The sequence below is a fragment of the Bubalus bubalis genome, chromosome 17 (assembly GCF_019923935.1).
Source record: "Bubalus bubalis isolate 160015118507 breed Murrah chromosome 17, NDDB_SH_1, whole genome shotgun sequence".
NCBI lineage: Eukaryota > Metazoa > Chordata > Mammalia > Artiodactyla > Bovidae > Bubalus > Bubalus bubalis.
This window is the reverse complement of record NC_059173.1, coordinates 832,453-846,277: the sequence shown is the minus strand read 5'-3', so window position 1 is coordinate 846,277 and position 13,825 is coordinate 832,453. Positions and strand designations below refer to the sequence as shown.

At 56.0% G+C, this 13,825-nt stretch overlaps 1 protein-coding gene across 5 annotated transcripts; it reads left to right on the top strand.

Moving 5' to 3' along the window:
• The first annotated feature begins 1,587 nt into the window (after positions 1-1,587).
• Positions 1,588-13,778, top strand: YPEL1 (yippee like 1). 5 transcript variants are annotated; one of them, XM_025267231.2, is made up of 5 exons: positions 1,588-1,742; positions 11,467-11,744; positions 12,502-12,545; positions 12,831-12,939; positions 13,439-13,526. In XM_025267231.2, the coding sequence occupies exons 2-5, from the start codon at positions 11,541-11,543 to the stop codon at positions 13,505-13,507; spliced, it is 426 nt and encodes a 141-aa protein (XP_025123016.1). In that variant the 5' UTR covers positions 1,588-1,742; positions 11,467-11,540; the 3' UTR covers positions 13,508-13,526. The 5 variants fall into 5 exon arrangements, with proteins under 5 accessions (XP_025123016.1, XP_025123014.1, XP_006065658.1 ...); XM_025267229.2 differs by having other exon boundaries at positions 1,589-1,742; positions 13,494-13,778; XM_006065596.3 differs by lacking the exon at positions 1,588-1,742 and adding an exon at positions 1,879-2,231 and having other exon boundaries at positions 13,494-13,778.
• Positions 13,779-13,825: the final 47 nt, after the last annotated feature.

The window sequence follows — 13,825 nt, the reverse complement described above, 5'->3', positions numbered from 1 at the left end:
ATATCTGAGGTTATTGATATCTCTTCTGGCAATCTTGATTCCAGCTTGTGCTTCATCCAGCCTGGCATTTCACATGATGTACTCTGCATATAAGTTAAATAAGCAGGGTGACAATATACAGCCTTGACGTACTCCTTTCCCTATTTGGAACCAGTCTGTTGTTCCATGTCCAGTTCTAACTGTTGCTTCCTGACCTGCATACAAATTTCTCAAGAGGCAGATCAGGTGGTCTGGTATTCCCATCTCTTTCAGAATTTTCCACAGTTTGTTGTGATCCACACAGTCAAAGGCTTTGGCATAGTCAATGAAGCAGAAATAGATGTTTTTCTGGAACTCTCTTACTTTTTTGATGATCCAGCAGATGTTGGCAATTTGATCTCGGGTTCCTCTGCCTCTTCTAAATCCAGCTTAAACATCTGGAAGTTCTTGGTTCACCTACTGCTGAAGCCTGGCTTGAGGGCTTTTGAGCATTACCTTACTAGCATGTGAGATTAGTGCAATTGTGCGGGAGTTTGAACATTCTTTGGCATTGCCTTTCTTTGGGATTGGAATGAAAACTGACCTTTTCCAGTCCTGTGGCCACAGCTGAGTTTTCCAAGTTTGCTGGCATATTGAGTGCAGCACTTTCACAGCATCATCTTTTAGGATTTGAAATAGCTCCACTGGAATTCCTCCACTAGCTTTGTTCGTAGTGATGCTTTCTAAGGCCCAGTTGATTTTACAATACTTTGTATAGAAAGGGATTCTATGCTGTGACCTCAACCATGCGGGTGGTGCTGATGGGATTTCAACACCAGTCTAGGAAGAAGGGCCCTGGGATCCACACAGTGACCTCTGGGCAAGACTGTAGGACGGAGTGCGGCCGCGGGTCGGCGGCGGGCTGTGCGGGGCTCCCCGTCGGGTCACGTCTGCATCCGAGGCGCTCAGGTCAGCAGTTCCCAGGATGCCTGGAGTGGGGCAGGAAGGCGACGCTGAGGACCCACCGGTGGACGAGGTCTCCGAGGGGGTCGGGCCAGGTCGCCCGGCTCGCGCCCTGTCCGCCGGCCCCCGGCCCTGTGAGCCGACGTGCCCTGGGCCGACCTGAGCGTGCATCCCGAGGAGAAAGGGAGGACGCAGTGCGCCCAGCGCCCGGCTCCGACCGGCGGAGACCCCTGCAAGCCCAGCGCCCAGTCCCGGAGAACCCGCGCCTGCGCGCTGCGCACCTCCTGGAGCAGGCCCCGCCCCCCGCCCCCGCGCTCCTCGTCGGCCCCGCCCCGCCTCGCTGGCCCCGCCCCCGCGCTCCTCGCCCTCCCCCGCCCCGCCCCGCCCCGCCCCTCCGGCCCCGCCCCCGCGCTCCTCGCCGGCACCGCCCCCGCGCTCCTCGGCCCTCACTGGCTGGCTCCGAGGCCGAGCTGGCAGGGCCGGCCAATGGGCGCGCGGCGCGCGCCGCGACACGTGCGCCCCGCCCTGCCCGACTGATGGGGAGCAGGCGGTGCTCCAGGCGGGGCGCGGGGCGGGGGCGCGCGCTGATTGGCGGGCGCCCCGCTCCGAGGCCGTTAACGGCGGCGCGGCGGGGCCGTGGCTCCAAAACAAAGGGCAGGCGGCCCGCGGGCGGCGGCGGCGGGGATGCCTCGCGGGCGGCCGGGGCGCAAACGGCCGCAGCGCGTCCCGGGTCGCGCCGGGGCCGCCGGAGACCCGCGCCCGCGCTGAGTGAGGCCGGGCCGATGGGCGCTGCGGGCCGGGGCGCGGAGCGGTGGGCGGCCGTGAGTAGGGCGGGCCCCGGGGACCAGCGGTGTCGGCCGCGGGCGGGGGCCGCGGGCTCGGCGCGGCCCGGGACTCGGGGCGGGCGCGCCGCCTCCGACCCCGCCCCGCCGCGGAGAAGGTGCGGGCGCAGCCGCCCGCCCGGGGGTAAACAGGCTTCTTCCCCGGAGGCAGGGTCGCCGCTGGGGCGGGGGGCGGTGGGGACAAAAGAGGCCCCCGCGTTTGCACCGAAGGGCCCTTGTGCAGGGCGAGGCCGAAACGACTCGCGCCCGTCGGGCTTCGGGGCTCACTATCCGAGCCCCGAGCCCCGGGCGGCGCCGAGTCCAGGTCTGGCCCGTTCTGGGTGGGACTGGGCCCGGTAGGTGGACCACGGCCCCACCCCCGGCTTTTTCTGAGCCGCTGCGTGCCGCCTTTATGTGGAAGCGTACACACACCTCAACCTGTTGATCTGCGCGGAGAATGTTCTTTCCGCCTCCGGGGATGGCTCTCAGGTGCGGCCCTGAGCAGGCGGTCCTCCGCTCACCGTCCCCGCGGCCTCTGCTCTCCGGAGGTGGACACGCCGGCAGCAGCTGGCCCATTCCCGGTGTTGAGCTTCGCGACCCTGCTTCGGCCTCTGGTCTGACGTAGGCCAGCTTGGGCCCCTCCCGCCGCCTCCCCCTTGTATCTTAGGGGCCAGGTGTCTTCTCCGTGGGGGGAGCCTTGGCCAGACCCAGGGGCAGCCCCGTCTTAGCAGGGCTGTAACCACCTAGCACTGGACACTGAGTGATCTTGATTACCTATTTGTTTGAGTCTTTTTGAGTTGAAATCAGCTTATTTTGGAACAACTTTTATGTTTACACAAGAGTTGCAAAGGTAGTCCAGCCCGGCCCAACCTGCGCTCTACCTGTGTGCCGTGTCACCCAGCGTGGGCCTGGTGTGCTTGCCAAAGTTAAAAACCGGTAAAAGTACATGCCTTTATAAAGCTCTTTATGTCGAGAGCCTTTGATCCCTCCCTGCCTTGTCAGGGCCCGCCAGGATCCGGGGGGCGGGGGGCGGGGGGCGAGGTGGATGCCCACGAGGACTTGCTGCACGGGAGTGTCTCTTCCTCCCTGAAAAACTGATGAGGGAAGGTAGTTTCAAATACGAAGAAGCAGTGGAAGTTCTCCTCCTCGTCTCTAACACTTTATCCAGAGTCGTTTGGCTTTAACTTTTTAGAAAGGGGTTAGATCGGCTGATCAGCAAAACCTGCAGGAGTGGGGAGAGCATGGGGAGAGGGGAGAATGGGGCAAGCGCTGGACGCCAGGTCCCTGGAGGCTGAGGCTCCAGGGAGGACGGTGGGGAGGGTCTGGTCCAGTTGGGCGCTGGGTGACACCCCTGCGGTGACTGCAACACTGGGCGGGCTGCTGGCCGTGGAGTCGGGCCGTGTCCACGCCCAGGCGGCCTCAGGACCAGGGACCCCGTGGGCGCTGTTAGGCATGGACACAGCCCTTGGCCACCGCGCAGCCTACCTGACGCCCGGAGCAATTCTCGGGGCGCCTGGGCCCATTTTACAGGTCGGGTAGCAATTTGGCTTGAGGCCCCCCAGCCTCCCCTCATGTGGCTTTGTTCAGTCTTGGTCCATCTGAGTCCCCCCCGTCCCCACCCCTCAGCTGCACAGCCTCTGCTGAGCACCAGCCCCGTTCTGGCTCCTCTCTGCATCTCTGATTTTCCCATCCCTTCCTCGACAAAAGGGGTACTTGGTGTTTCAATGAGTATGAGGTTCCTAAAATGGCCAAGGGTCCCAGCATCTTTCCTCCTCTCCCTCTTGGAGCTGAAGAGAGGCATCCCTGCCTGTGTCTTCCCTTCTGAGCAGGAAGTGGGCGACTTCTGCTAGGAGGCACTCAAGGACTCTTAGTTACTAGGGGGAGAAATTAAAACAGTATATCAGAGGCTCTTAGAAAAGAAAGGCTCAGTGCCAGCACACTGCTCAGCAGGCAGGTGGGGCAGGGCCGGGCTGGGAGTACTCACAAACCCACGTTGGGCCAGAGGGGCCGGAGCCTACACCCTCCCGGGAGTCAGCTGCTCGCTTGGGGTTCTGGTTCTCAGGTTTGTCTTCCGAATGGTGAAGCACCATGTGGACACGGGCCTGATTCATGTTCTCAAAATAAATATCCATGCTTATTTTAGGAGGAAAACTGGAATCCAGAATGTTATTTTTGCTCTAAAAACTTACCCCACGCTAGCATCTTGGGAGGATGGTGGCTGCTCCCCAAACCCAGGGCCGCAGCAGTGAGGCCGGCGGCGTGTTTGCCCTTCAGGTGCCAAGATGGGCCCTGACCTGTCAGCAGGTCTCCTGGAAGAGCACGCTGTACTGGTGGCTGGAGAAGGTGGCCTCGGGGACGCCCAGCCTGAAATCCCAGTTAAATCACAACACGCTTCTCTGTGACCAAGATCCAGGCTGGGCCCCAGCTCCGCCGGGCCCCCAGGGGTCAGCGAGGGGGGAGGGCAGGACAGATGGCAGAACATGCGGGCTGGAGGCACGCCGGCCTTTGAAGGGTGACCGTGGGCACCGAGGATGGACGGGGCCTGGTGCTCCGGGGGAAGGGGCCTCCAGGGGGGCGGGCTGGCAGTATGCGAGAGGCGATCTACACCCGGAGAAATTCAAAGAAACAGAAAAGCCTTGGCAAGCAGTCACCCTGTCTGCTTGGCTGTACCGGGGACAGGGTCTTCGTTACCCCATCAGGGACTGAACCCTCGCCCCTGCAGTGGAGGCACCGAGTCCTAACCCCTGGGACACCAGGGAAGTCCCCAAGATGCCACTTAAACAGCCCTGCTCTGTTAGAGGTCACTCGGAGTTAGAAATGAGGGATGTCCCCGTTCTAAGAGTGAAAAGTAAAAGTCGCTCAGTCGTGTCCGACTCTGTGCGACTCCATGGACTGCAGCCGGCCAGGCACCTCTGTCCTTGGGATTCTCCAGGCAAGAAGGCTGGGGTGGGCTGCCGTGCAGTCACCTGTTTAAAGGCGGGGCTTGGTGAAGGCCATCCGGTGGTCTCTGCCCAGGTCACTGGTGCTTCTGCCTCGAAAGGGGCCCAGGGCTCTGAAGTTGAGCCACCAGGGCTAAAAGAGAAGGTACCACATTTAAGGCTCCTTTAAATACAGAGAAGACGCAGGTGAAGACATGGAGACGGACTCGGGGCCTGCAGGCAGGGAACGCTTTCCTTCCTGGTTGAGACTGGTATGCCCGGCCCCCCACCCCCAGGACACACCGCCTGGTGTAGCCCGCAGCTTCCTGGGCACCGTGAGCTGGAGGAGTCTGAGAGAGAGCAGGAGGCGTGGCGAGCCTGAGCAGGGAGACCGCTGGGGGTCCTCCTCCTCCTGGACCACCCCTGCCCAAATCCTTCCCGCCCTGTTAGTTCTTCTCAAACCGACCGAGCCCTGGTCTGAAAGGTGTAAATGCTTCCCACTCCGGTTACTGCTTCCTTTTCAGACCCCGCCAGGGACCCTGAGAGGGTCAAGGAAGCCTCCGTCCCCCGCAGACACCTCTGGACCCAATCTCTCTGTCCCACCGGCTCCCTGGCTCATTTGCACTCGCAGGTGGACACACACGTTTCCTATACCGTGTGGACAGTGCTTCCTATGCTGCGACTTGAATTGTATTCAACAGTGACTTTGAGGAAGATTCATATTCACGGTATCTCCAGTCCTGGTCATGGTGTAGCTCCCCATGGATGTTCAGTTCAGTGGCTCAGTCGTGTCTGACTGCGACTCCATGGACTGCAGCACGCCAGGCCTCCCTGTCCATCACCAATTCCCAGAGTTCACTCAAACTCATGCCCATCAAGTCGGTGATGCCATCCAGCCATCTCATCCTCTGGCGTCCCCTTCTCCCGCCTTCAATCTTTCCCAGCATCAGAGTCTTTTCAAATGAGTCAGCTGTTCGCGTCGGGTGGCCAAAGTATTGCAGTTTCAGCTTCAGCATCAGTCCAATGAATATTCAGGACTAATCTCCTTCAGAATGGACTGGTTGGATCTCCTTGCAGTCCAACGGACTCTCTCAAGAGTCTTCTCCAAAACCACAGTTCAAAAGCATCAATTCTTTGGCGCTCAGCCTTCTTTATGGATGTAGGGCTGTGTTTTTACCCCTCAGAATTGTGTACAAGGTGTTTCGGGTCTTGAGTCTGCTCACAGATACTCTGTTGTTACACTGCTGTGTGCCAGCATGGTTTCACTTAGGAGGCTTTTCTCCTCGCCTTGTGGAGCTGGCTGGGGCTCCCGGGAGGCTGAATGAGGGTGTAGAGGCGTCCTGGTTTAGTCCCCATCTCAAAGGGTACTTTCCAACTTGTAACATGGTGTATGATGTTCTGGTACATGCCTCAAAACAGTCTCTACAATCTTAGTTTGCATGGAATGTTTTTTAAATTGTGAATGGATGTTAAATTTTTCCAAACTTTTTTTCCCATCCATTCAGATAAATGGAACAACTGGTGGTAAATGTTTCCAATGTTCAGTCATCTTGCGTTCTTGTGATAAGATCCCCCCAGTTGTACAACCCTGTAACACAGTGCTGGACCCCGTCCGGTCAGTATTACATAGGATGTTTGCATCTTGGTTTCTTTGAAGAAACTTAGTGAATTCCATTCTTGTTTTTCTTTTCTGGCTCTGCCGCAGGACTTGCAAGGTCTGTTCCCCAACCACGGACGGAACCTGAGCCCCAGCAGTGAAAGTGCTGACCCCCAGACAGGGGCTTGAGGTCAGGTAGCCACGTGAAATGGCGGGCAGGCGCTTCCTCTTTCTCTTCCCGGGAAGCGGTCTCAGCTGCAACGAGCCCTCTCTGGAGCTGCAGTCGGCTTCTCCGGGGAAGTTCTTTGCTACCAGGGTGTGTATTGGAGGAGGAGAATTTTTACCAGTGACTTGATTTGTGTTGACAGGATTATTCAGCTTTTCTAGTTCTTCTTGAGTCATATTTTTAAGCTTTTTTCCAGGAATCATCGTGTGGTTCAGGCCTTCACCTATGTTGACTTCAGCCGACCGCAGCAACTGTGCCCGAGTCTCGCGCCCGTTGGCGTCTCGGGGGCTGGCTGAGCCGACAGGCAGGCCTCTGCCTGTGGATCCTCTCCAGGGGGTCCAGCTTCCCTTTTCTCTTATTTTTTTCCCCCTATTTGTTTACTTTCTTATATTTTCTTAGGGTTGCTTTCCTGTGACTTCTGGACGTTTTTCAAGATGGGTGTTTAGCTCAGTAATCCCACCTGTCTTCTAATATCCATCCTGTAAGAACCTACATTCCCCTTAAGTTCTGGTAATTATTTTATTGTTTGAAAGTCACTTAGTCCTGCCTGACTCTTTGTGACCTCTTGGACTACACAGTCCATGGAATTCTCCAGGCCAAAATACTGGAGTAGCCTTTCCCTTCTCCAGGGGATCTTCCCTACCCAGGGATCGAATCCAGGTCTCTCGCATTGCAGGTGGATTCTTTACCAGCTGAGCTATCAGGGAAGCCCGTTTTATTGTTCAAAATATTTTCTGATTTCCATTATTCTTAGTCACATGGGTATATAAAAGCATATTTCCTAAGTTACAAGCATATGAGAAGTTTTCTAGTGACACATTGACTTGTGGTTTGTGCCGAGGTCTGAGGGCACGCCGCGAGTCCCGCCCTGAGTGCTGAGGCGCACCGTGTGCTCGGTAGATGTGCACGTGAAGTAATGAGCTGGAGTCTCTGGTTCTCAGACGGTTTTCTACGTGTGTTTCAGCTCCAGTTTCTTCATCAAAATGAAGTGTGCTGCCCTCATCTGTGTTTGTCGGTTGGTGACGAGTGCAGAGGAGCACGCTGTGCTTATGTAGCTGTACCCAGCACGCCAACATTATATACAACCCCTGCTCCTATTTTCATTATAAATTTATCCCAAAGTTGTTCCAACTTTTGACTTAGTATTTTGAGACTGTTATGAAGTAACAAGATTTATACTTGCTACTTATCTCCCTGCTGTTTTATCTAATGGAAGTTTTTCCATTCAGATCACATCAGTTCAGTCGCTCAGTTGTGTCCGACTCTTTGCGACCCCATGAATCGCAGCACGCCAGGCCTCCCTGTCCATCACCAACTCCCGGAGTTCACCCAGACTCATGTCCATCAAGTCAGTGATGCCATCCAGCCATCTCATCCTCTGGCGTCCCCTTCTCCTCTTGCCCCCAATCCCTCCCAGCATCAGAGTCTTTTCCAGTGAGTCAACTCTTCGCATGAGGTGGCCAAAGTACTGGAGTTTCGGGTTCAGTATCATTCCCTCCAAAGAAATCCCAGGGCTGATCTCCTTCAGAATGGACTGGTTGGATCTCCTTGCAGTCCAAGGGACTTTCAAGAGTCTTCTCCAACACCACAGTTCAAAAGCATCAATTCTTTGGCGCTCAGCCTTCTTCACAGTCCAACTCTCACATCCATACATGACCACTGGAAAAACCATAGCCTTGACTAGACGAATCTTTGTTGGCAAAGTAATGTCTCTGCTTTTGAATATGCTATCTAGGTTGGTCATAACTTTCCTTCCAAGGAGTAAGCGTCCTTTAATTTCATGGCTGCAGTCACCATCTGCAGTGATTTTGGAGCCCAGAAAAATAAAGTCTGACACTGTTTCCACTGTTTCCCCATCTATTTCCCATGAAGTGATGGGACCGGATGCCATGATCTTTGTTTTCTGAATGTTGAGCTTTAAGCCAACATTTTCACTCTCCTCTTTCACTTTCATCAAGAGGCTTTTTAGTTCGTCTTCACTTTCTGCCATAAGGGTGGTGTCAATCTGCATATCTGAGGTTATTGATATTTCTCCTGGCAATCTTGATTCTAGCTTGTGTTTCTTCCAGCCCAGCGTTTCTCATGATGTACTCTGCATATAAGTTAAATAAGCAGGGTGACAATATACAGCCTTGACGTACTCCTTTCCCTATTTGGAACCAGTCTGTTGTTCCATGTCCAGTTCTAACTGTTGCTTCCTGACCTGCATACAAATTTCTCAAGAGGCAGATCAGGTGGTCTGGTATTCCCACCTCTTTCAGAATTTTCCACAGTTGATTGTGAGCCACACAGTCAAAGGCTTTGGCATAGTCAATAAAGCAGAAATAGATGTTTTTCTGGAACTCTCTTGCTTTTTCCATGATCCAGCAGATGTTGGCAATTTGATCTCTGGTTCTTCTTCCTTTTCTAAAACCAGCTTGAACATCAAGTTTTTCCATTAAATGTTATTATTTAAGGGAAATACAAACATATGTAATAGTTTTCATTATTTTAGTACTTTTTCTATCCATTTGCTGCTTTAACTTCTTCGTTCATTTTCCTTGCGATGTGGTTGGTGTCAGCGCCGTGTCTGTCCGGCGCGCAGCAGCGATGCAGTGTGCGTTCACTCCTGCAGACTCCCTCCCGTAAGGGTTGTCACGGAGCATTTGGCGGAGCTCCCTGCGCCGCACAGCAGACGACGTCCGTGTGGACTGCTTCACATATAGTAGTGTGTGTGTGTTAAGCCCAAACTCCTAGCTTATCCCTCACCCTGCCTGCCTCTCCCCTTTGGGAACCGTGAGTCTGTTTCCTGAGTTGGTTTCTGTTTCGTGAATCAGTTCATTGTGTCAGTTTTTGGATCCCACCTGTAAGTGGCACCTTATGATGTCTGTCTAACTTCGCTTAATGTGATGCTCTCTAGGTCAGTCCACGCTGCTGCCAATGGCATTATTATGGAACGTGTGCGTGCGTGTGTGTGTACACAAACACCCCCAGGGTGCCTTTATCCACTCCTGTCAGTGGACACTCAGCTGCTTCCATTCTTGGCTGTTGTGAGCGGTGCTGATGTGAACGCTGGGCTGCGTGTATCCTCTTGAATGTTTTCTCCAGATAAGTGGGCTCGCTAGGTTGGTTGTATGGTAACTGAAACCTCCACGCTGCTCTCCACGGTGGCTGCACCAATGCGCATGCCCAGCAGCAGCGCCGGGAGCCCCCTCTTCTCCACACCCTCTGCAGCCTTTGTTATCTGTGGTCTTTTGGATGGCCCTTCTGACAGGTGTGAGGAGCTATCACTGCGGTTCTGACTTGCTTTTCTCTACTGTACCTTCTTTGTGGGAACCGCGTGTGTCAGCGAGTAATCACGGCCACAGGTCTTGCTGCTGCCGCCCAGGCTCTTGCTTCTCCTTTCGTCCTCTCTGAGCCTTAATTTAAGGTGTGTGTCTTGGAAGCAGCATCGAGATAAAGTGTGTTTTCTGTCTAGTCTGAAACCTTCAACTCTAACGTGAGTCCACTTACGTTTCACCTACGCACTGAAATGCCTGGGTTTCAATCTTCCTTCGTTAGGATTCTTGCTCTTCCCCTGGCCCGCTCCTCCCTTCCTCACCTCCCTTTACACGTTCGGAAGTGACACACCTGCTCTTTTTGTTGGTACAGATGTTTCATCAGAAGGTACATTTACCCTTCATTTAGCAGAGCGTCCCTTTAGTCCACATGCGAAGCTGCTTTTTGGACGCTGCTCCGCCCGCGCCTCCGCCTTGCTCTCTTGCTCACCTGTCCCGAGCAAGGTGCAGCAGTCCGGAGGTGGGCTGCCCTGCCCGCCTGCGCACTCAGCCTCTTCTTTACTCATCGTCCTGCCTCCTTGTGGTCTGAAGTCGAGACCCGAGTGGGCTTTGTTTTGTTCTCTCATTTCTGTCTGAAGCACATCCCTGAATCTCCTCCAGTGATGCTTTCCGGAAGTCAAGCTGCTCGTCTGCAAATGACAGGTCCCATGGTCCGTGGCGACATTCCCGCTGCAGAGTCCCGGGAGAACGGGGTTCCCCTTCAGGGCCTTGGGGTGCCTCCCCTCTGCCTCCGCCCTCTGCTGACTGACTGGGGAAGTTGCTCTGGTGAAAGGTGGCCTTCCCTTCCCTTCAGGAGGCTTCTCAGACGTCCCTGCTTTTTTTCAGTGCTCTGCAGCCTCTGTACTGAGTGATGCGGCGTGGCTTCCTTCTCCTTCACCCCCCTCGGGTCTGCTGGCGATCAGCCTGCACTGTGTCCTCGAGTCCTGGCAACTCCGAGTCTCCTCTCGCGTCTCCTTCCGGGGTCCTCAGACACATCTTTGCTCTTGGTGTCAGATCCAGTGAGTCACCGCCAGGTCCGGCGTCATGCAGACCATTCCCTACGTTTTCTTCTAAGAGTTGCCTAGTTCCAGTTTACGCTCAGGCCTGGCCCACTGAGTGCGCCATTGTGCGTGGCATCATTCTTTTCACAGGCCCGTCTCGTTTTCCCGGCACATCTGTTGGAAGGGCTCTGCCCTTTCCACGTGGAATGGTCTTGGCACCCTTGTTGAAAATCACGTGACTGTGCATGAGGGTGTATTTCTGGATTGATAGGTAATTTCCTGGAGACCAGTACGGGACCCACCACACATGCGTAGACATCATGGTGCTTGGAGCCACTGACGAGTTCCATTACTTGGGGCAGGATGGGCCCAGCGTTCCTGGCATCTCTCAGATGGGAAGTTTGTTGGCTGCTGTCTCTTCCACGTGTCCTAAAGCCAGAGGACAAAAGACTGTTTTCTCAAATTATTTATGTGTGAAAGTAGTTCACGAGCCACTCCCAACTAAATGGAGAGTTAGGGTCCATGGTCGGGTATTAACCTTCTTTTTATGTACAATTTCTCGTAAAGAATTAGATCTCTAACGTCTAGGCCTGCACTTTCCCGCGTCTTTGCAACAGGCGTCCTAAGCCAGGCACGTCCTTCTGTGGCTCTTTCTCTCCGTGACCCTCTGCCGTGTGTGTTTACAGGTTGTGGCGTTTCTCTCACCTGAGCTGTGTGGACAGAGCCACACGCCCTGTGAACAACAACGGCTCTGGCGTGCATGTTCCAGTGTTTCTTCTGTTGGAGAGCCCAGCAGAGCTGCAGCTCCTCTCGTGCCAGCCCTGAGCTGAGCCAGGAGTGCCCCGCGATGGTGAAGATGACCAAGTCTAAAACTTTCCAAGCATATCTGCCAAACTGCCACCGAACCTACAGCTGTGTCCACTGCAGGGCCCACCTGGCCAATCACGACGAGCTGATCTCCAAGGCAAGTGTCTGCTCACGAAATCAGGGGCCTATGAGGAGAGGAATATGGACTCTCCCAGGTGTGCTGAACTTGAATGTCTGCAGCCTCGTGGGCGGCACTGTGGGAAGTCGTGTGTGAGTGTGTGCAGCTGCGTTGTGGTCTTGGCTGTGGCACCGCCCAGTGGCAGGTCCAGGGGGCTGGTGGCTGGGTTTGCACACACACCGGCCACCTGTGCAAACCGAGGCCTGGGCCGCAGGCCGCTTGGCTTCCAGGGCCAGGAGCTTGTTCCTGGGTGATAGGCAAGAACCAAAAGAAGGTTCTGATCCGTTTGCGCTTCTGGTTATTTTTGAGGCCTTTCGTCCCACTTGGTCCCTTGAGCCTGGCACCTGGGGTGACAAGTCCATGTCCAGTGCCCCCTCCAGGTCCTGTGGCCATGCAGTTGGGATTGGCCGGAGGTTGGAGACACACAGATGCTCTCTTCTGCCTCCTTGGCCGTCCTGGAATGAGTGAGCGTGCTATGAGCTTTCCTCCCAGAAAGGGGCCGCCTGGGGCCATGGTTTTCTCACAGTTCCCATGGAAAGGCACGGCAACCACTCCGTGCCCCCAACATGTGCTGGAGGCTGGCACACTGTCCCGGGCACAGGCTCATGGGCGCTCTGCCCGGTGGCCCCTCCGCATCTGTCCGGGTCTACGGGGTGCCTCCACTCTCCCGGGGCAGGGCTCCCGTCACGCAGCCCTGACTGCGGCGGGCCCTCTGACGCCTCTTCCTTCTCTGCAGTCTTTTCAGGGAAGCCAGGGGCGAGCCTACCTCTTCAACTCAGTGTGAGTACCAGGGCAGGGCAGCGCCAGCTATTCTCAGAGGCCGGGAGGTGGGCTGCCCCCAACTGGGGTCCATCTTGGTTTCCATGGCAACAGCGAACTCTGGGTGCCTCCTCGCAGCATCCTGGGTTCCCGGGGGGGGGGGGGGGAGCCAGAAATTGTGCCTTCTCTTCTGAGGGGCAAGGGACAGCTGGGGAGTCAGGGAGGACACCCCTGGGTCCTGGGAGCAGCCAGCAGGTGGAAAAGCAGGCCTGGCCCTGCGAGGGTGCCAGTGCCTCCTCCCCGCAGGGTAAATGTGGGCTGCGGCCCTGCGGAGGAGCGAGTCCTGCTCACCGGCCTGCACGCCGTGGCTGACATCTACTGCGAGAACTGCAAGACCACGCTCGGGTGGAAATATGTGAGTCCCCGGGGTCCGCGTGACCATGGAGATAGCGGGCCGGAAAAGGACGGGTGCCGACCGTCAAGGTGGGGCCGCAGGCCGGGGGGGCGGGGAGGCTGCGCCCGCCGGGCAGGCTGGGCGCGGGCAGAGGCCTGTGGACGTGACCCTGTGGCCACGCTCACAGCCGATTCATCTGGCGTGCTCAGCCCCCACCCCAGGACCCTCCTGGGCCCGTCGCAGGAGGGTGGGGGAAGTGCATGGAAGGCGCGCTCCCAGCACCAATACACCCTGCCCTGCCCGCCCCCGGCCCTTTCCAGCACTTGTGACCCCGAGCCCCGGGAAGGAGGCCCCTGCTCACCATACCTTCTGAACTGCCCTGCTGAGCCCACGCTCAGTTGCACAGCTGAGGCCCCCAACGCCTGACCCCGCACAGCGGCCCCTTCTCAGCCCCAGGCCGCACGGCGTGGGCCATGTCCGGGAGACGTGACCCTGTCCTTCCTTTCTTCGCTGCATGTAGAAAGAAGTTGAAAAACGAAACGGATTCTATTCTGAAACCTCTCTCTCTCTTCAAGGAGCACGCCTTTGAAAGCAGTCAGAAGTATAAAGAAGGAAAATTTATCATCGAGCTCGCTCACATGATCAAAGACAATGGCTGGGAGTAAAGTGGACTTCCTGTTCCCCCTTGAACGTGACTGAGACGGTCAAGGAGCTGGGGTGTGTCCGAGGGCAGGCGACCCCCCTGGCCGGCCCCCTGGGTGAGGCAGCCCCCCAAGCTGTGTCCTCTTCATGCACATGGTTGTTTCTGAAATGTTTCAATGAGCTCTTTCTAATTTCTCAAGATCCAGAGAAAGACTTGACCGATGACTTGTCCATCTAGTCCATACCTTTTTAACCAATGCTTTTA

Bases quoted from the DNA above. Each gene is read 5' to 3' on its own strand.
- YPEL1 (XM_025267229.2), top strand. From the start codon at position 11,541: ATGTTCCAGTGTTTCTTCTGTTGGAGAGCCCAGCAGAGCTGCAGCTCC. The intron at 11,745-12,501 runs GCAAGTGTCTGC...CCTTCTCTGCAG, and splicing joins ACGACGAGCTGATCTCCAAG to TCTTTTCAGGGAAGCCAGGG. The intron at 12,940-13,493 runs GTGAGTCCCCGG...TCTCTCTTCAAG, and splicing joins CCACGCTCGGGTGGAAATAT to GAGCACGCCTTTGAAAGCAG.